The 23,263-nt window shown below is 38.3% G+C and overlaps 1 protein-coding gene across 1 annotated transcript in view; it reads right to left on the bottom strand.

The window, feature by feature from the left end:
* The window catches only part of GLRA3 (glycine receptor alpha 3), a 130,073-nt gene extending 114,019 nt beyond the window's left edge, over window positions 1–16,054 (bottom strand). The window contains exon 1 of the mRNA XM_070756610.1: window positions 15,984–16,054. Within this exon, the coding sequence (XP_070612711.1) occupies window positions 15,984–16,054 (71 nt within the window). The remainder of the gene's footprint in view (window positions 1–15,983) is intronic.
* Between the last annotated feature and the right edge of the window lie 7,209 nt (window positions 16,055–23,263).

Consider the following 23,263-nt stretch of genomic DNA (forward strand, 5'->3'; position numbering starts at 1 on the left):
TCTAAATCAATCACAGAATTCTGTGAATACTTTTTAAACGAACACAACACCCCTCCCTCTTTAGACGAGACCATGATTACGTGTTAATCCACGTCACATAGTCCTGTAAGCGGATTGGCGGCTTTACAGATCTCTGGGACCTGCGCAGTTCATTTTGCTGGGAGCTGCTTGCCTGGACGGCCGGCTCTGTTGCTCCGCTAAGGCTAGTCTCTGACGGGCCTGGTTGCGATGATGCATTTTGATCTCCGCCGGCCGCCAGGGGCAACAGGCAGCCATCGCTGGAGTCTCGAAGTGGTTCTGGTAAGTCCTCTATTGGTTTTTCTATAGTAGGCAAAATGTCTGAGTTAGCTTTAATTCTTTTGCGTAGTTGATCGACATGCCGATGCCAACTACGCCCATCTGTTAATATTATGATATATGTTTTTAAACCAGTTTTTTCTAATACCGTTCCTTCTTTCCATTTATCATTTGAATCATAGTCTTTAGCGTAAATTAAATCCCCAATGCTAAACTGTCTCTCGCTTTGTAATTTAACTTCTTTTTGGTCACTTTGGTAATTTGGGTGAATTCTGTCTAATTTAGAGCGGAGGTTTCTGCCCATTAAAAGTTCTGCCGGGCTTTTGTTCGTGGACGCTGATGGCGTTATGTGCTGAATGGTTAGGAATTCATCGATTTGTTGTTGCCAATCTCCTAATGGTGCTTTGTTTAATGCTTCCTTTGTGGTTCTAACCATTCATTCTGCTTGCCCATTCGCTTGGGGAAAATGAGGTGGAGTGAGCACATGTTTTATGCCCTGGTCTGCAAAAAATAGTTCCATTTGACGGGCTGTTAACTGGGGCCCGTTGTCAGAGACTACAATGTCTGGGATGCCATCTGTGGCAAACATTTTCCTTAGTGCCTTTATGGTTGCACTAGTAGTGGTAGATGCCATGAGTTCAATTTCCAGCCATTTGGAGTATGCATCTACAACTAGTAAAAAGGATTGGCCCCTGATTGGTCCTGCAAAGTCAATATGTATTCTGGACCAGGGCCCTCTTGGTGTTGGCCATTCTGATGGTGTGGCTTTTGGTGGGTTGGGTCTTGTTCTCTGGCAGGGTGCACAACCACCAACCCATGATTCTATGTCCCTGTCCAACCCAGGCCACCATAAATGACTTCTGGCAATAGTTTTCATTTTGACTATTCCTGGGTGACCTATATGCAATAATTGCAATGCTTGCTTCTGTAAGGATTTTGGAATAACAACCCTGTCTCCCCATAATATACAATCTTTTAACACATTTAATTCAAGCTGTCTGTTCTTAAAGGGTTGAAATTGATTTGATTGCTGTTCATTTGGCCATCCTTTTAATATCCATTGTTTAATATATTTTAAAATTGGGTCTACTTGTGTCTGATTGGCTATTTCTGTCGCTGTTAATAAATTTTGTTTACTTGTTTCAATTAATAAAATGCTTGAGGCAGGGGCAGGATCACTGACCAATTCTTTTTGGGGGCACCTGCTTAATGCATCGGCATTCCCTATATCTTCCCCCCCCCCTATGGATTAACGTATAATTGTAAGCGGCAAGGAAAATAGCCCATCGAGTCATGCGAGGGGAGAGAAAGGCGGGAGTTTGTTTGTTTCCCGCCAAAATGCCTAAGAGAGGTTTATGGTCTGTAATTAAAGTAAAGGAGCGACCACAGAGGTAGTAATGAAATCGTTTAACTCCGGCCACAATGGCTAACGCCTCTTTGTCAAGTTGGGAATAATTTCTTTCAGCTGAAGAGAGCGTTTTAGAGTAATAGGCAATTGGGGCTTCTGTGCCGTCCGGAAAATTATGGCTGAGGACAGCTCCTATGTCGAACGGTGAAGCATCGCAAGTTAAGGATAAAGGCATAGCTATATTATATTGTACTAAAACACTGTTGGATGAAAGTAAATTTTTTACTGCGGTAAAAGCGGCTTGTTCCTTTGGTCCCCACGTCCAGGCAGAGTCTTTCTTTAGAAGGTTATGGAGCGGTTCTGCCACCGTCGCTTTCTGTTTAAGAAAGACGGAATAAAAGTTAAGGAGTCCTAGGAATGCTTGCAAATCTGTCTTATTTGAGGGGGTGGGAGCATTTTTTATAGCATCAACTTTGTCATTTGTGGGGTGAATTCCAAATCTATCTATTGTAAAGCCTAAGAATTCTACATTGGGAACTGCCCAGGAACATTTGTCTGCTTTTAAATGGAGTCCTGTTTCTTTAAATTTAGTTAAAACGCGCCTGATTCTATCCCACAATTCTGATTTAGATGTGGCCGATATTAATACGTCGTCGAAATATGGGACGACCCCTGGAATATTGTTTAAAATTCGTTCCATGAGACCTTGAAAAATGCCAGGGGCGGTAGAGACTCCAAACTGGAGCCGGGTGCATTTAAAGGCACCTCTGTGCGTTACAATCGTCTGGGCCTCAGAGGTGTTTTGATCAACGGGAAGCTGCTGATATGCCTGGGCCAGGTCCAACTTCACAAAGATGGACCCATTTCCTAATGTGTGCAAGAGTTGTTGCACGACTGGGATTGGGTAGGCATTATGCTGTAAAGCTTTATTTATTGTGGCTTTATAATCTGTGCAAATTCTAATAGATCCATCCGGTTTAACAGGGGTTACGATAGGAGTTTCCCATTTAGCGTGATCAGTGGGAATCAAGATGCCCTGAGCTATTAATTTATCCAATTGTTCATCCACTTTAGGCAAAAGTGGGATGGGAATTCTGTGGGGCTTTAAACGGATGGGAGGAATATTTGGGTCCAAATTAAATGAAATGGGGCTGCCAGTATATTTACCCAGTGTGCTAGAGAAAACTTCGGGAAATTCTTTCAATAAGTCATTTGAGTCAAAAGAGTCACATACATTGTTAACCCCTGAAATTTCAATGCCTAGGGGTTGTAACCATCTAAGTCCCAATAATGTGTGTTTAGGACCGTCAACCACTATGAGAGGTAAAAACCCTTGAAACTTTTTAAAAGCAATTGGCACATTTAAACATCCTAATACTGGGATCTTATGTCCCTGAAAATCACTCAAACCCAGTTCCCAAGGTTCTAAATCAGTCTCTTTTACACGAGGTAAATATAATTTAAGTTTTCTCCAAGGCATTATGGAATGTCTGGAGCCGGTGTCCAATTCCATTTCGCAGGGAAGGCCGTTTAGGAAAAGAGAAACAAATAGCTTGTTTTCCGCAGTGGGGAAATTGAAGTTTACAGAAGAAGGGCAGTTACCTCGTTGGTTTGGAGAGTGTGAGTTGTCAGCCGGGTGGGAAACGTTGCGTGAGAACGGCGGTCGTCGATTCCTCGGTGAGAAGTACGGTCGTTGGTTTTGCGGATTTGCTGGAGTTGGATTGGCGGCGCGGCAGACTTCTGCGATGTGGCCGCGGCGCTGGCAACGGCGACAATAGGCGTCCTTGAAATGGCAGCGAAAACGTGGGTGATTTCCGTTGCAGCCGGCGCATCTGTCTGAACGGGGTGTCTCTCTGGCGTCGTGGTCGGGAGCTCTTCGGATTTGGAGGCAGGTGTCGTCTGGGGTGGTGGATTCCAGGTGTTTCTCATCGGGAGAGCAGGCGTGCCAAGTCGATTCATCGGGGATGTGATGAACGGTTGAGGTTGCGCGTTTAATCTCGGCAACAGATGTTTCAGATACCTCGGAGGCTTTTGCTGCCTTAAGAATGTCCTGGAGGGAGGCATCCTCATCTACTAGATATTTCTTCTGTAGCGTGATGTTGGTTAATCCGAAAATGAGGCGGTCAATCAACTGTTCCTCCGGATCCTTGTATTTGCATTTCGGGAGGAGTGCGCGGAGCCGAGTAATGAAATCGTTGGTAGATTCTCCGTCCGCTTGCCGCATTTGTGCGAATTGGTGGCGGTATACGCGGACAGGAGTTGTCGGCTGGAAATGTGCGGCGAGTTTTGCTTGTAGAGCTGACCATGCGATGGTTTCCAGAGTGTCTGGGTCAACGAGTGTAGAGGCTAAGCTGTAGACTTCTGTGCCGCAATAAGCGAGGAATATAGCTTTCTTTCTCTGATCATCGGCATCATGTAGATTGCTCGCTTTGAGGAAAAATGTGAATTTGGACATGTACGAGGTCCAAGCTTCCGTTTCGGAGTTGAATACAGGCGGTGGTGGAGCCATGGCCGAGTTCATGGCTGCGTTCGCGGGAGTTCGACCTCCTCGTCGCCACTGAAAAGTCAGGACTCCGGTGGTTTGAACAGAACTGGTTTATTCATAACAAGACAGGATACAAGCACTGGAACAGCAATTTCCGAATTGAGGGCAACAGCTAATCCGTTGCCCTATTTATACTCTTTAAAACGGCGGGCTTTCTTTAACTGACAACGATTTAACCTTCGCGGCTATTTTCTAAATAGCCGCATCTTAACCAATCACAGAATTCTGTGAATACTTTTTAAACGAACACAACAATAATAATTAGAGTGAGATCTACTGGAATGTCTATCATGATGGGAGCATATCTGGAAAGAATTTGTTATGTGTTCAAATATGCAAATACTGAACATAATAGATTCATCCAGTACCATCAAAGAATTTTTGTTTATCCATGAACATTTTTTCAGTTTAAAGTAAAGCATCTTTTGCATGCTTTTGATGGTGCTGTTTTTTTATTTGGTTTTCTTGTTTTTATCTTTATGTACCTAAATTTTGGAATTATTTTCATAATCATTAACAAAACAAATACAAAATTATGCTACTTTTTTTTTTAAAAAAAAATTGAATATAGACATTTATCTATAGTGCAGGGATACAATCTAAGATTACCATGGTTTTCAAGCCATTTTTCCAACACTTTAAGATAGGATACTCGGTGCAAGTTTTCTGTGATTTCCTGAGTAGCTTACCAAAAATTTGTTTATTTAACCTCAAAGTTAAATGACCTTAAAACTAAGAGGTCCAAGAAAGACTTTGTTACTTGGTTGTAGGGATAAATATAGTAGTATATTTTTATCTCAACTTACTGATAATCCTGTGGCAAACCCATCCAAACAATGCCGTCTGGTGGGACCCAGGGGAAGAGCCTTCTCTATGGCAGCCCCGACCCTCTGGAATCAACTCCCCCTGGAGATTAGGACTGCCCCCACCCTCTTTGCCTTTCGCAAACTCCTCAAAACCCACCTCTGCTGTCAGGCATGGGGAAATTGATTCCGCTGGGCCCGTTTCCACTTTATGTATGGTCTACATGAGATGTATGATTGTTTTTATTTTAAGGGTTTTAAACTGTTTTTTAAACTGTAAATATTGGATTTTTACTGTTTTTTTCTTTTTGTGAGCCGCTCCGAGTCCTCGGAGAAGGGCGGCATACAAATCTAATAAATAAATAAATAAATCCCCCATAATGTTCAGAATCCTTCCAGTCCTATTCCACCACGAATTCTGGAGAGCAATAGATGTTTGATCCTGCTGATAGGTGATGCTGGGTTGTAGGAGAAAGGATACCATAGAATGCTGGAGAACAATAGATGTTTCATCCTGCCAGTGATGGGCTCCTATGAGTATGGTCAGGTATGCAGTACTGGTAGCAAAAGTTTGGTCAAGTACACAGTACCTGTAGCAAAATTTTGATTCCCTCCCCCTTCTGGGCTCTGAGTATGTTTTTCCTATCGCAGTAAATGAGGTCGAATGTGTATAATTTTAGAAAAGCTGTGTGTGCGTGTGTGTACATATTTTATTTATTTATTTATTTATTTATTTATTTATTTATTTATTTATTATTTAGATTTGTATGCCGCCCCTCTCCGAAGACTCGGGGAGGCTCACAACAGAATAGAACAAATCATAAATAATCAGAAAACTTTAAAATTTATACAAGCTTTAAAAGAACCCCATAAACTAACAGACGCACACACAAACATACCATGCATAAATTAAACATGCCCGGGGGAGGTGTTTCAGTTCCCCCATGCCTGACGGCAGAGGTGGGTTTTAAGGAGTTTACGGAAGGCAGGGAGAGTAGGGGCAGTTCTAATCTCTGGGGGGAGTTGGTTCCAGAGAGTCGGTGCCGCCACAGAGAAGGCTCTTCCCCTGGGGCCCGCCAACCGACATTGTTTAGTTGACGGGACCCGGAGAAGGCCCACTCTGTGGGACCTAATTGGTCACTGGGATTCGTGCGGCAGTAGGCGGTCTCGGAGATATTCTGGTCCAGTGCCATGAAGGGCTTTAAAGGTCATAACCAACACTTTGAATTGTGACCGGAAATTGATCGGCAGCCAATGCAGACTGCGGAGTGATGGTGAAACATGGGCATACCTGGGTAAGCCCATGACTGCTCTCGCAGCTGCATTCTGCACGATCTGAAGTTTCCGAACACTTTTCAAAGGTAGCCCCATGTAGAGAGCATTACAGTAGTCGAACCTCGAGGTGATGAGGGCATGAGTGACTGTGAGCAATGAGTCCCGGTCCAGATAGGGCCGCAACTGGTGCACCAGGCGAACCTGGGCAAACGCCCCCCTCGCCACAGCTGAGAGATGGTTTATACTTTATATAGTAGATAATCAGGTGTGGGCTACTGCCCAGATTGGGAGGGGACACAGTGGGGTAGTGAAAATGGAGCTCCACCCCAGAGCACCCAATTTGCACTGAAAGAAGTTGCAACAAAATGCATAAGCCATGGCCACAGTGTGGTAGTAAAAAATTTTGTAGCCCATCACTGGATCCTGCTGATAGGTGATGTTGAGCTGTAGGAGAAAAGATACCATAGAATCCACCAATCACTGCAGGACCTGAACTTATATTAAAAATAATAAGAATAACATAAGGACAATACCACTTCTTGGCTTCATTGCTGTTACAGTAAAACCTGGCTCTGGAGAAAATGTGATTTATGTCATCAAACTTTTTTGCTGAGTTAAGACTAAACATTATTTATTTTATTTATTATTTATTTATTTATTTATTTATTAGATTTGTATGCCGCCCCTCTCCATAGATTCGGGGCATTAATGGAGAGGGAGACAAATAATAAGGAATCAACATGTTACACTCAAACTAGGACATAATGAGGTTGCATTATGACATCAAAATATAGATTTCATTATCTTAATGACATGCTTGACTTCTATAAATGCCTCTATTATAAAGTGGACAGATACAACAGGTACGTGATTATGGCCCTGTCAGTATTATAGCAATAGCACTTAGACCTATTTACCACTTCACAGTACTTTACAGCCATCTCTAAATGGTTTACAGAATGTGATATGGCACCCAACAATCTGTCTACATTTTACTGATCTCAGAAGGATGGAAGTTTGAACCAGTGAGCCAAACTTCTGACAGCTAGCAGTCAGCAGAAGTACCCTGAAATACTACATTCTAACCACTGTGCCACAACAGTTATAGTTGTGTTTTTATGAAAGCATATGTGCTATAGGGATAAGTGTGCACACCGGAATGTATTCCTTCATTCGGGGGGAGTTGGATTAAGGATAAGTAACATATCAAAAATTGTAGTAACAATTAAGAGAAGCTGGGAGTTCTCAGCTTCTAATTTTTTGCTATTGGGTTAACTTGCAATTAAGAGTTTGTATAAAATAATGTGAGTAACTTCAATATGATTTCTTTCTATTTGTTGTTCTCTTCAATTTGATTGGCATATTATATATGCTGGCAGTGAGAAAATGAGCTTAACATAGCACGGGGCTTGGTGTATAAATGGAAAGCTAGTTTTAATTTGTTTTCTAGAAATAACTTAGTAGGCCTCACTATAGTTTATTTTTAAAATGTCCTGATTATTTTTTATTAGAAAAGTTTTATCTAAAACTATTATAAGTGAAGACAAATTGTATTAGTATATTTAAAATCTGGAAATTGTTTTTCATCCTGCCTGTATTAGTCATTTCTCATATCTAATATAACACCAAACTGGGAGGTTTGGTAGATGAAATGAATGCTGAAATGAAATGAAATTGTGCATTTTATTTTATTTTTTTGGCCTATGAACAAAGATCAAGATTAAGGAGATTAAATGAATCCCTAGACAGAAAGGGTTCTAAACCATAAATGTACCCTAAACAATAGCCTATTCTCAGATAGGCTATTAATAGGCTATTAATATAGGTCAAACATTGGCAAGGCATAAAAAAAGGCTGTCTAGAAATCTTAATACCCAATTAGTTTCTTACTCATTAACAGTATCATTATTTATTGCCAGATTTCTGGGCTTTGGGACAGATGCTTGGAACATAATATACATAAAGGTTTTCCAAGCTTCCCCATGTTCACCAGAGCTTCCTATTGACTGCTATCCCAAGTCTCTCTCACAAGATAATGTAAAAATATAGAAAGTGGAAAAGAAACTGCATCAAACAAGTTTTACATCTGAACATTTTGAACAGGATTATTCAAAGACCCCAAGAGACTTCCAAAGACATTGTTTACATATATTAACTACAATTACAAAAACGCACAACTATAGTATATTATCGAAGACCATGTTCTTCATTTTATACAGATTTTTAGTTTCAGTAATAATGTTGATTATCGGCAGAAAATAACTTCTTTTTTTATAAAAATGTTGCTGCCCTCTCTAATAGTTAAACAAGCTAGATTATTTAAGTATAAAATCATATATGCAAATAGAAAGAAAAAGAGAGAGACAGAGGGGAGGTGTAAAGAGGCATCTCTTTCAAATCATCATAACAGAACATGCAACAATATATGTTGCCAGGCATGGGGCAACTAGTCCATGCATCCCCCTTCTCACCATTAAAAAGTTATGTGTGGATATGATTGTGATATATTGATTGTTTTTTAAGATGAAGGGTTTTTAGTCATCTTGTACTTATATTGTTTATATTGTTGTTGTGAGCCGTCCCGGGTCTCCGGAGAGGGGCAGCATACAAGTCTAATAAATAATAATAATATCAAGCCAATACAAATAATCATATAGAATCTATAACATAGAATCTATCAAGATATTGGCGTGAAGAATGGGAAACTCTTGCTCTCGAAACCCTTGAAAGACTTCAAAAATATGTTTACCTTTTTATGCTTGTTTTCATGGATCGTGAGTTATTTTATAGTTTTGTTTGGAATTTCATGCAAACACTTTATACCTGGCTCCCCCCTCCCCTTAATTAATATATTTTAAATGTGCCTTTTCTAATCTAAAGCAGTATTTCTCAACTGGGGCAATTTTAAGATGTGTAAACTACTTAACTTCCAGAATTCTCCAGCCAGCAAGTTCAGAGTTGCTTTAGTTAGTGAGAAGGGCAGTATATAAATTAATATACAAAGTAAAATAAAATACATACACTTTAAAGCTGCCAATATTAATTTTCATATTCATTCTCTTTGTGATTCAGAAATGATCCATGGGGGGGACGGGACCAAAGGTACTGGGAGAAAGAAATTGGTAACAAAGGTTTTCCCTGAAAAAATATTTTGGATTTAGTTTCCCTTGTTAAATGGGACAGACAGCCTGCAAAAAGCTTCATCTTGATTTGCTGGAGAAGGAGTAGCAATATTATTTATTTAAAACATTTCTATGCCCATCTTAAACAACTCCGAGTGTCTCTCAACAACATACAATCAATATAATATATGAGTACCAAGGTACCCAGAGGAAAGATGGAGTCCTAGTTTGCTGCAAAGCAAAATGGCATCATCTTCTGTTATTATCTTTTCAAACCTCTAGGCCCCCCCTTAGGATTTATAAAACAATGAGTCACCCTCTTTCTAAATAATAACATTGAATATTACAACTATATAGATAAAATGTAATACAAACTAAAAGAAAAAATAAATGAATATAAAAAACTAGAATGTGTTTTTTTAAAGAAATAATAATAAGCTCTGCACCCCAGCTGATATATTTTGAAAAAGCATGCAATTATATGCTTTCCACATTTGTAATGTAGTTCTGCCAGTTCCTATTTAGCAGGGGTGGGTTCTAACTTACCTTGCTGCCAGTTTGCAACATCCTGCACTACGTGGCCATGCCAGTACCAAAAAATAACCCCCACCAAAAAAAGTAAAGCCAAAAACAAGATGGTGATGCAAATGTAGTGCTGGAAACTCAGCTTCTGCTCATGCTCAGAAGAACTTTAAAAATGCAAAAAAGAGAGAAAAAATTCAAAAAGTAATTAATTAATTAATTAAAAATTATAAAGATGGTGGTGCCCATGGACTGATACAGATCAAACTGATTCCATGATGTCATTGTGATATCACCAGCAGGTCACTATCAGTTCAGAAGAACCGGTCCGAACCAGGAGAAACTATGCTCTGCTATATAGGTGTATCAGTCAAGGTGTATAATAATGGGCTAAATCGGCCTATAATCTGTGCGATACAGGAACATCAATTTTTAAAAGATCCATTTATCCCTATAAGTAATCATGCAGAAAGAACGGTTTTGTGCACACTCCAAATGAACATGCACTATATAACTATTAATGCGTAAGACTCTTACAATGGCACAGAAAATGAAAACATCAAATGTTTGACATGAAAGTTTAACTCAGCCAGTTCTTTCTATGAACATGAATGTATAAAGGTAAAGGTAAATGTTTCTCTGTCTGAATGAGGTCTTAGCATTCCCGTATGGTTTGGACGCAGACCAGCATCATTCTATCACGGAACAAGTTATACTGTCACCTATAGTTTTAAGGATGCTACCCATCAGAGAAAAGTGTGTAAATATATAAAAAAATACCAACATGAAACAAATAAAAAACTTTTGTAAATTATTTTTGGCTTCTGGGTAGAAAAAAAGTCCTTTAGCTCGACAGCTTTAAGCAAAGAATAAATGATGATCATTTAGTGCAAAACACAGAAAAGGCATTGTCATGACAAGAAAATAGCATTGCATGTTATGTGACAGCATTATTGTGTTCTATAATATTCATACAAAAATAAGGGACACTATTTTTATATGAGTAATATTGGTAATACCAGCATTTTTACTATGATGTACCAACCTGTTCTTCATTCCAAAAATTTCTAATTAAAACGTATTAAGAAACATAGTACAGATTGTATTTAAACAATATTACTCACCTTTTGATTCCAATGAAATCAAGTACTTTAGGATTGCATCCAATGGATTAATTAAATACATTGTTTATTTTATCCAAGTAGTAAAACAGACCAGGCAAAGAAAACATTTATGCATAATTGTTAGCTATTAAAATATTAAAGGCAGCTATATAGGAAAATTCTGAATTTCTGAAGTCCAAAACAGTCTACAGATCATAGGGAGAGGGACTAGAATTGTAGTTTAAGGTTAATAAAATTCTCTTTCATAAAGTACAGGTAGGGAACCTGTGACACTACAGAAATTGTGGAACTACGGTTCAAATTACAACAATTTCAACCAGCATGACTAGTGATTAGGAATTGTATAAGTACAATTCAGCAACATATCAAAATCAGAATTCTTTATTGGCCAAGTGTGATTGGACCTGGATGGGGGGAACACAGTGGGGTAGTGAAAATGGAGCTTCACCCCAGAGCACCCAATTTGCATTGAAAAATGTTGAAAGAAAATACAGGGCATCCTGCATAAGCTATGCCCACAGTGTGGGGGTTTAGGACATTTAGCCTCCGCCAGTTGGATGAAGCTCTTTCCTCCACAGCAGCTGATCGGCCGCTGCCTTCACTCCCTCGCCCAAAGGCCCCTAGCTCTTGGCCCCAGCCCTTTGGCCACAAAAATCCAAATTCAGTCACAGCCTTCTGGCCACATGGGACACTTCGCCACCACCCAATCAGAACGGTTGTTACAAAATGCTACTTTAGAAGGAAAGAATGGGACAGTTTGCTCTTTCATACACAAACACACACATTGAATGATAGAGAGGTAAGGGACCTCGGTGGCCATCTAGTCTGAGCCCCTTCTCATTCAGGAGACTTACAGAATGATAGAGAGGGAAGGGACCTCGGTGGCCATCTAGTCTGACCCCCCCTTTTCATTCAGGTGACTTGCAGAATGATAGAGAGGGAAGGAACCTCAGAGGCCATGTAGTCTGACCACCCTTCTCATTCAGGAGACTTGCAGGATGATAGAGAGGGAAGGGGCCTCAGTGGCCATCTAGTCTGACCCCCAGATCAAGCAGGAGAATGGAGGGGAGCGCAGAGGCCATCTAGTCTGACCCACTTTCTCATTCAGAAGACTCACAGAATGATAGAGAGGAAAGGGAACTCAGTGGCCATCTAGACTGACCTGACCCACCTTCTCATTCAGGAGACTTATAGAGTGATAGAGATAGAAGGGGCCTCAGTGGCCATCTAGTCTGACCCCCAGATCAAGCAGGAGAATGGAGGGGACCCAGAGGCCATCTAGTCTGACCCACTTTCTCATTCAGGAGACTCACAGAATGATAGAGAGGGAAGGGACCTCGGTGGCCATGTAGTATGACCACTCTTCTCATTCAGGAGACTTGCAGAATGATAGAGATGGAAGGGGCCTCAGTGGCCATCTAGTCTGACCCCAAGATCAAGCAGTGGAATGGAGGGGAGCGCAGAGGCCATTTAGTCTGACCCACTTTCTCATTCAGGAGACTCACAAAATGATAGAGAGGAAAGGGAACTCAGTGCCCATCTAGTCTGACTGACTTTCTCATTCAGAAGACTCACAGAATGATAGATAGGAAAGGAAACTCAGTGCCCATTTAGTTTGACTGACTTTCTCATTTAGAAGACTCACAGAATGATAGAGAGGGAAGGGACCTCAGTGGCCATCTAGTCTGACCTGACCCACCTTCTCATTCAGGAGACTTACAGAATGATAGATAGGAAAGGAAACTCAGTGCCCATTTAGTTTGACTGACTTTCTCATTCAGAAGACTCACAGAATGATAGAGAGGGAAGGGACCTCAGTGGCCATCTAGTCTGACCCTCTTCTCATTCAGGAGACTTGCAGAATGATAGAGATGGAAGGGACCTCAGTGGCCATCTAGTATGACCCCTCTTCTCAGTCAGGAGACTTACAGAATGATAGAGAGGGAAGGGGCCACAGTGGCCATCTAGTCTGACCCCCAGCTGAAGCAGGAGAATGAAATAGAATGATAGAGAGGGAGGAGACCTCAGAGACCATCTAGTCCAACCCTCTTCATTAGGAGAATTGGTCTTCTGGTCAAATTCTTGGGTTGCTAAATTGGCTGGTGGAACTCCTTGCCTCACAACAAGCTAATCCTTTAAAAGCTAATTTGGGAAACCAATCAGAGCAGAGGGGTCATACTAGATGGCCACCGAGGTCCCTTCCCTCTCTATCATTTTGTGATTCTCCTGAGTGAGGAAGTGGGTCAGACTAGATGGCCACCGAGGTCCCTTCCCTCTCTATCATTCTGCAAGCCTCCTGAATGAGAAAGTGGGTCAGACTAGATGGACACCGAGGTACCTTCCCTCTCTATCATTCAATGTGTGTGTTTGTGTATGAAAGAGCAAACTGTCCCATTCTTTTCTTCCAAAGTAGCATTTTGTAACAACCGTTCTGATTGGATGGTGGCGAAGTGTCCCATGTGGCCAAAAGGCTGTGGCTGAATTTGGATTTTTGTGGCCAAAGGGCTGGGGCCAAGAGCTAGGGGCCTTTGGGCGAGGGAGTGAAGGCAGCGGCCAATCAGCTGCTGCGGAGGAAAGAGTTTCATCCAACTGGCGGAGGCAAAAAGTCCCATTCCCCAGTGTGGTAGTAAACATTTGGTAGCCCTTCACTCGATTGGACACACAAGGAATTTGTCTTTGGTGCATATGCTCTCAGTACACATAAAATAAAATATACATTCATTAGGAATCATAAAGTACAACACTTAATGATTGTAATAGGATTGTCACATGGAGGTGTTATCAGAATCAGAAAATTCAGAAAACTCCAAACACGGATCACTGTGAATCACTGTGGAGAAATGTTCTATCAGATTGGCTGAATCTCTTTAGAAACTCTGAGTATGCTAAAATATACAATAGTTGAATGCACATCTTTTCATGTTCTCCCCATAGGATTTTCTGAGAAAGAAGCATCATGGATAGATTTTAGAATGAATTCTTTCTTGTCTTAATGAGTTTTCACTATAGTGATCTTATAAAAACATTGTAACACAGTACAGTGATATTCACTTCTGCAGAGTTTGATGATGTTAATGTGGTTTGTCAAATACTGTATATTTTATTGTGCATATTACCACTTGCTAGTTCTTTTTATTGTTAGAATAATGTTTGTTCTACATAATTGCTGTTTATATAATGTAATTTATAGAATGATCATTTCTGGATATAAAGGTTTCAGTAACACTTAGAAATGTTTGGCAAGTATCCACAAGATAATTTCACCATACTAACAAAATATATAAGCAACACTAGAATATATTCTTTCCTTCTTTTTTTTACATAAAACACACAAAAAAACCTAATTGTAAAGGTGTTTAGATAATAGATGTGTAAAATTGAAAATAATTCCATAGTCTTTACAAGGACTCTTGTTCACTAGGATATACACTTTGATATCCTTTTGTATAATTCAGAGATAGGATAATCTATCCAACCAGAGATTTATTTATTTTTACTTAGAAACATTTTTATTGATATCATTATTATATTTTTAACTTTTTGACTGAAAATATTTAAATAAACATTTCTCAATACAGAATTTATTTACATCATTGGCATTGTTTGTGTTAGCTTTTCTCTCAAAAATGAAATCTAATAATTTTCAATGTTAAAAGTAATATTTAAAGGGCTTACCATTGCTATTTTTTATTTTTTCAGACCATTATTTACTGTAGACAGTTGGTATGTCCTTCAGTAACTTAGGCATATATGTTATACAAGATTAATTCAATTCTTGAAAACAAAACATCAGAACAGTCTTGTAGTTCATATATTTTGGTAAAACTATTAGTAAGAGTCAGAATTCAGCTCGGCATATGATTTTTGTGGGAAAGATTCCCTATGACTTGTAAACCTTATATATCACTGAATATTTATGATGTAATGTTTGAGCTTTACTAATCAGTGATACCTCTGTAAATTATTTAAGGTAACCTTTAAAAAAACAATTTTGTTTTCCCATTACACTGCCTTAAATCCAAACATCATAGTTTGAATGTCAGTTACAAGAAAAATAAATATATCTGATAGTTTTAATAACATATTCTATTTTTAAAAAAGTTTTTCTATTCTATTTTATCGTGTCTCAGTGTGGGGAAGATATTTAGAGGGGGAAATTATGGAGAAACTTAAACTGCATTTTGTTATTATTGTCCTAGGTAAAATATATAATTCTTCTTGTTTTATTGGTTATATGAAAGTAAATTTGAAGGGCAGGTTAAGAGGAGGCAGCTTAATTCTCATATATTTATATAATATAGTCTTAAACTAAAAGATATATAATATTTAGGCATGGATGCCAAAAAGCAGACTTTGAATATTGATTGACTCATCTTTTTGTTATGCTAATAGGACAATGAAAGTTATGTCCTTTTGAACACTTTTTATGTCTTGCTTCATTTGTGCCCCCCCAAACACACTATGAAGCAATGATGCTTAAGAGAATGGAGAGAGTTTAAAGCAAGAAACAAGTGTATCTGAATCGTGGGCAAAGGGAATCAAGAAACGTTTGAACTACCAATAGTTTGGTCTAATGGTCAAGGCACAAGGCTGAAATCAAGAAACTCTGAGTTCTAGTCCTGCCACAGGTATGAAAGACATCTGGGTTATCGCTCAGAGATGTTGTTGTGGGGAAAATAGGAAGAGGAAGGAGTATTAGGTATGTTTGCTGCTTTGAATTAGTTACAAAAATAATAAATTGTAAAGTATTTATAAAACAGAATAAAATATTAAGAGAAGAGATTAAGACAAAATAATATTGTCCAGAATGTACCAGGTCATCACCTTAAATAATGTCTATAGAATATTAGATTACAGAATCGTTTTTGCAGTTCTATTATCACACTTATTTTTCCTTATCCATTTACACCAGCCAAAACATATTTGCTGATATTTAGTAAGACTTACCTGAGCAGCACTGCAGCTTCCCACAGATAGAATCCTGAGACAGCAGCAGGCAGGTATTTAATGTGGGCCATGGTGTGGCGAGGTATTTACAACCTCCTCCCAAAAGAACGTTTCCGAGTCATTGGGGGGGCGGGGGGAGGCTGCTGAACGATCTGAGAGTTCGGAATGAGATCGCTAAGGTAGCTGGAAAAGCTGCCGAGTTTTCAGGACCCTGGAGAGCTCCCTGACAATCCACGGAATCTGTACGAACGGAGGAGGCCTTTTTCTAGGGTGATCTATTCGCCGGCGCTTGGGATGTCGTGCATTTTTGGGTTGTTGTTGGCAACCAGCTCGCCGAGGTTTGTATTGTGCATCTAAAAAGAGAGGATAATCCCAAGGGGCAAGACCAGGCAACCAATGAAGGGCTTCGGGAAAAGGCAAGCAGCAGCAAAGTACACCTACTTGGAGGTTTTCCTCTGTCCCTTCTTTCCTTTCCTGTCCAGAAGCCAATTCGCCACATTCCTGAACACTGGCAATAGTAAGGATAGAAAGGGAAGGAGGTGGAGACAGATTCAAAGCAGGGGACTCTCCCCCCTCCTACCCTCATGGTCAGGAAGCTCCCATACTGGCAGAAGGCTGTGCAAGAGTTGTTTTACTAAAGAGTAAGACAGAACGGGATGCAAAAATGAGATGGGTCAGGGACAGAATTGGTATTGTTATCCTCTAAAAGGGATATCCTTTAGCAAAGAAAAAAGAGAATGAACTACAGAACTACTGAAATTGTCAAAAAAAAATCTTCCAAAAGAGATGGCTTTTTATGAGTTTTCATAGATTGATATTAAGCCTACTATCCTTAATATAAAAATGGATCACTGGGAATCATTTGTCTCAAAGTTTATATCAAAGGTTTAGCTATGGAATCCTAACTTGAGCTAAGGGATATGTGATCTTAGACTTCCAGAGAAGGAGAATAAATGCTCTACTAATAAAGCATAAATGGTTGAGGATGCATGCTCTATTTTATTTATTTGTGCACACTGGTATATATATAGGTACATGAGTCTAAATGATGAAACATATACCAAAATATGTGGGTGATGACAAAATAAACATTATAATTTCACTCTTAATGTAAGCATTATTTTTACATATAAGCATCATTTTTTATGATATCATCAACTATCATGTAAGTAAAAAATAGCATATTCCAATCAAATTATATTAATACAATTACCATTTGTAAATGCATAGTGCAATAAAGGTGAAAGCACATTTATATGTTTTAAAAAACAAAGTAATTGTCTTGTTTTCCTTAGAGATTGATGGGATCATTACTACTTTTCATAGTGGTACTTAAAACTTATATAATGGCATTTCTAATGTAAACATAAAGTGGTTCTACTTTGTAAAGTAATATTGCATTATATGTGCATTATTCAGTAGTCTCAAAACGGTGTGCTATATGTAGCAATTTATTTTACTTAATTCAAATATTTTGATTTGATGTACTTATTGCTTTTAACAAAGCATTAAAAATATCCACTACAAGTGAAAATAAAACTCTCTTTTAATAGAATAAGTCTTTATAGTATACTGTAACTATTTTGGCTTGAGATGTTCAGTTAATCATGTAAGCAAATTTAGCACTTTTTGAAAAAATGTCAAATGTAATGGTACTTACTTCTATTGTATTGTGCAACTACTTGATTTCATTATTGCTTTTTTATGCATCTTAGTCATACATTCGTATGAAATATGTTGTGCATACTACCCACAAGTAAAATAACGTATTAAATTATGCTATCTTCAAACACTGGGTTGAACTGAAGAGCACCATATTTTTTTTATTTTTTAATGAAATTCTTAAAAGAGAGATTCTAAGATTTTAATATAGGACATGGGCCTTCTCTTTCAAGAAAAAAACCCCTGTGGGATGCACCCATCTTAAAATTTTCTACAATATAGATTCAAGAATAATTTTTATTACACATTCATGAGAAAATATATTTGAAACTAAAGAAAACTATTTTTTAGAAGGTGGATAAAGGGAGGGAGGGAGAATTATTCACTGAAGTGCAACAATTCCCTAGCAAGAAAAAAACAGTCTCCTATTTGGTGGAAGAACAGCTTGCCTTGGGCATTCTCAATGTAAGAATAAACATTGCATTTAATTATTATCCCCAGACCAGGATATATTGAATGTAGAATGATGGTTTTAAAATATATCACAGTTTATCATATGCCATTGTTCCTTAATATTCTAGACAGCTACTCAAACAACAAAATGCTGAGAACCATAACCATAATCCTTAGAAAAGTTGTATTTTGTAATTTGTTCATTTCTAAGATTCTTTGTTTTTTTTAATAAAACCAATAGAATATGATAATAGCTACTTTAACTCTGACCTGGAGATGTGGAATGCTTTGGGATGACTCAGCTTGCTACTCTATCTTTCCTGAAAACTTTGCCTATTTGTTTTTTAGACTATTTCCATAAATATGAAAGGATGTGAATGCAATATGAAATTCTCCCACCTTTTTTTGTTTCACATATCCATGTTCCAGACATAGTTTGGAAACAGACATCAGGAGCACTGAGAAATTTTAGTTAAAGGTATATTTATTGGGAATGATCTGAAATTTGTCAATATAAAGACAAAATGTTTCTATATTATAATTCAAAGCAATTAAGTTAGAGTAAATTGTCCATAACTGTTTATCATGTATTAGCTGCAGGTTAAGATGAATTTGTGACGAATAATGATAAATGTCTCAAACATTATTCTATCAATAAATAAAAGTGCCTTACGTGTTGGTTTAACTCTGGTATCATCAAAAACCAATTGTTTGGTTGCAACATAAAATTTCCAAATATTCTTTCAAATAATAGCACTATACAAAATAGACACTAATAGTCTTAATGAGAAGTCACTAGTGCTTATTATCTCCAGGAATAGCTATGGTTGACATATAGTTAAATATAGTGACAAAGAATATGACTTCCAGTTGTACTTCCAGTGGCTTCGAAAGTGAAGACCGCAAGTTCTGTAGCTCCACACTGAGCTCTTCTTATTGCAGGGCTCCAAAAGGAGCCATAGCCACCTTGTAGGGGTGGTGAAACAAAGGGGAGTGCCTTGCAAGTTGGGGAGAGCAGCATGTTCCCTCTCTGACTTGGAAAATCCTTTTCATCCGAAGATGAGAATCAGCGGCAGTGAAATTGACTGCCACAAAGGTTGGAACAACCAAAACATCTAAGGAAGTACAGGAGTGAAGAGAACAGTGAACAGGGATTGTTGCTGGGTGAGATGTTTCTTTTTTACTTTAAAAATTACCCCAAGGAAAACAAACAAATCCTAGAGAAGAGAGTCTAAAAATATAAATATTTAAGTGGTGAAAGAAAACATTTTTGACAGAAAGATTTATGCTGAAAAGTAAGTTTAGAGTACCATCTACTGGTAGAAGGAAATGTGACTCCCAGGTTCCTGAAAATTTACAGAGGAGGAAAAGAATATTCGATATCTGGTGACTGTAACTTTTAACTGTTTATTGCCTTATACTTACCAGAGATGGAAATAAGAAAGACATTTTATAAAAGAGACCCTGGAAAGCTAGAATAAAAGACTAAAACCACAGAGAACGCTCAAAGAACTTGGAAAATACCGTGGACTATCAAAATATTGAGTAAATGCTGTAACTGGCTCATCTAAATAATTGACCTTGTTTTGAAAAAAATGGATTTTGATTGAAATAAATACCTGCTTGAAAAAAGGCAGATTGGAAATTTGAGAGGAGAGCCCCATCTAATGATTGGAAAATAAACCATACTTCTATAATTTTGGACTCTTTCTGAAATAGATTGAAGGTTTATTGTTTATTCTACTTGTATTGCTAGTATGACAAGAGTTGAAGGAATAGCTGTGGAAATGAGAGGACTTTTTATTCAGATAATTTTGTTGTTCCAAAATATTAACAATTCAATTGATAATATAGATGTGAAAATGGAAAACATTTCACAAAGAGCAATGAATAAAGATCAAACACTCCATGAACTGATGGAAGCAACAGAGAGAATAGATGAAGCAAGCAAATTGATTATGAACAGGAAAAAATATGTACCAAAAATCAGCAAATGAAGTAAAATTAAATGAAGAGGAAGACCAGATAAACAGCAAAGGAGTGGAAAGAACATTAAAAAATAGGACTGATTAATCAGCTGATAAAGGAAGAAAGACAGAAGTAAACAAAACAGACAAATCAACAACTGGAGAGACAGGAAGATACCTTTAATAAGGAGATTTGGATATGGGACATCTGGGAAAATTGGCAGCATAAGATTGTACTGGGACAAGAACAAGACTGAACAAGAAAAATATAGATGAAAATAGAGATAATGATAGGGAATGTGGGAGGTGAATTTAAAAATTAATAAGAATTGAAACACTAAAGAAAAGAAGGGATGATGGATAGAAAGATTTGCCTTTTAAATATTAAAGCATCTTGATTGTAAGAGGCAAACATAAAATTAGATTGGGTAAATATTATAATATATATTTTAATAGAATAAATAAAAATAGTAGATAGATTAGAAGTTTACAGATGTTAGGCATTTTTAAAATGTATGTTTAAACAATATAATAGGGATTACTTAAACTGGATAAATGTGATGGCGATTACTAATATTGTTACTGTGAATTGGATTAATATAAATGATACCCAGAACCAACTCTGTTCACACAAACTATGGATGGATATTTTAAAAAATTAATTAAAATATAATTAAAAAATACATTCAGGGTGAACACTAGTAGATGTTGGCTAAACCAGACCTCCATCCAAATGGTAAATTTAAGGAGTTTCTCCCCCCCCTTTTTTTTTTCTAAGTTTGCCCATGTTTTGAGGTGGAGCTTTCTGCTGCGGATCCCCTGCTGACTCATCCCTGCAAGCTGGGAGGAAATAGTTCATTCTTCCTTGGAATGTTATTTAAGCAGAACATTTTCAGAAAAACGAAATAAAACAGAAAATAAAAAGGGAAAAAGGAACTTGGCAGGAACCTTGGGAAGAATACCTGCTGAGCCCTGGTAAGTTTGTGGGGTGAGTTTCTTGTTTAATTACTAATTCAGCTTTCTTTAAGCTACCTATGCACCTATTGGCATGCGATATACTCACTTCTATTGGTTTTTTTTAAAATAAACCACAGCTTTTTAGGTTGGTCAAATTTTGTTTTGGTCTTAGTTTACTTTTTGGATTTTTTTCCCTTTCTATTTGTTTTAGGATTATCAAAACCATCAAAAAATCATTGATATCTAGAATAGGAAGTTAAATATCTTTTTTTTTAAAGTAATTTGTGTACTAATAACAGTAAACACATACTAATAAGAAATGGAGGTTGATAGCCGGCAGATGGAGGGGAGCTTCCCAGTGTTTTTCAGTGAGTGTCATGTGTATGACTATCTGCCTGCTGGACAGAAGTCTTGGGTGTGTGATCGGTGCAATGAGCTCCTGGCTCTCAGGGAACAGGTTCTTTCCCTTGAAGCCAAGGTACCAGACCTGGAGAAGCAGAGAGAGATAGTGAGGCAGGAGAAGATCTTCAGGGATGCAGTAGGAGCATCCCACTCCATGCTGAACAGCTCTCCAGCTGCTTTTGAGAATGGGGATCTTGGCCAGGGAGGACATCAATCTGTGGAAGAGGGACAGGCTCCCTTAGTTGGGACCCTTTCCTTGGAGGATGTGCCTATATCCTCTTGCACCAAGGATACTTCTCCACAGGTGGTGGGAGGGGGGCTTCTTGTAGTGGGTGATTCGATTATTAGAAATATAGAGAGACGGATATGTGATGTATACCTGGATCTCAAGGGGAAGTTTGTTTCATAAAGTGGGGGCTGAAACTGGGGTGGGTTCTAACTGACCTTGCTGTTGGTTTGCTTCCTCCCATGCTTGTGCAGTGGCAAAAAAAAAATCTGAATTTTTTTTTTTAAAAAAACAAGACAGTGACACATGCACAGTGATGGAAATTCAGCTTCTGTGCATGACCAGAAAAAAAATGAAATAAATTTTAAAAAGAGATGGCAGAACCCCCAGACTGGCACCGACTGAACCAGTTCCATGACATTATTGTGATGTCACAGTGGGTCGCTACCAGTTTGGGCAAACTGGTTCAAACCAGAAGGAACTCACTGGACTGCAGTGGAAAAGGGACACTTCCTAGGGTCTGCAAGATAGCAAGTTTTCGGGAAAGGGACCTGAAGTGTCCAGAGAAAAGATCCAGTAACTACAAATTATCTGTCGAAAAATAGCATTTTTTGTTATAATGCATCAGTTATTGGCTTTCTAAGCTGTAACCCCAAATCTTGATGTAGATTTATAGTGAAGTGGAGACAACAGGTTTCCTGTGTTCCATGTGAGGTCCCATGCTATTGCCTGCAGTTATTTAAAAATAAGCGAAAATAAAATTGCAAAAACATATTCACATTTCTCGGTAACTGGCTTTTAGCGTTTTAGTTCAAAGGGTGGTAGAATCATATAATACCATTAATTGTAGCATGTAGGTCTCCAAAGAAAAAGATGGAATGTAGTGCTTGTTCTGCTCTCCGGCTAAGGCCATGGATAATTGGAATAAAGGATTGCTAAATGCATATATTTGTAAAACATCACATCATCTTTATTTTTCTTTCCTTTGTTCCACACTGAATCATGTCGGCACGCAGCGCTAATCTCTTATCTTAGACTTTGCTATGCAAGGTAACATCAAAATCATTAAAACATTCTACAAGTCATTCTAAGATTTATGACTAGTCAGAGTTAGCCCAGAGTCCTAAAAACTGCAATTAAAAGCACATAAGGCATTGTTTACATTTGGAGCTGCTTGAAAAAACCCTCCATATTTCTTAACACAGATTGATGACTCAACTCTTCTCTTCCTCTGACACCCGGACATGACAAATTAATTACTTAATTAATTAATCCCTTCCTCCCCTTAACATTTCTTCCTTGACACTTGCTCTCTTCATCTCTGCAAGCGTCTGAAATAAGGATTTACCTATCTAGCATCTACTTCTCCTTCACTTGAATCTGAACCCATAGAAATGTCTTGTGGTTGGTCTCCTACTTCTTCTGCCTCTAAATCAGGCCCTAACGCTAATACATAACCACTTTCTGAATCAGAATCTGAAAAATCCCCAAACTGAACAGGAGTATACACAACAGTGTTATGGAAGGATGTTCAATTAAGTGAATTTTAAAAATAGACCACACTCTTCAAATTTTGTAAATGTTGTGGTACCTCTACCTACAAATGCCTCACA

The sequence above is a fragment of the Erythrolamprus reginae genome, chromosome 7 (genome assembly GCF_031021105.1).
Source record: "Erythrolamprus reginae isolate rEryReg1 chromosome 7, rEryReg1.hap1, whole genome shotgun sequence".
Lineage (NCBI taxonomy): Eukaryota > Metazoa > Chordata > Lepidosauria > Squamata > Dipsadidae > Erythrolamprus > Erythrolamprus reginae.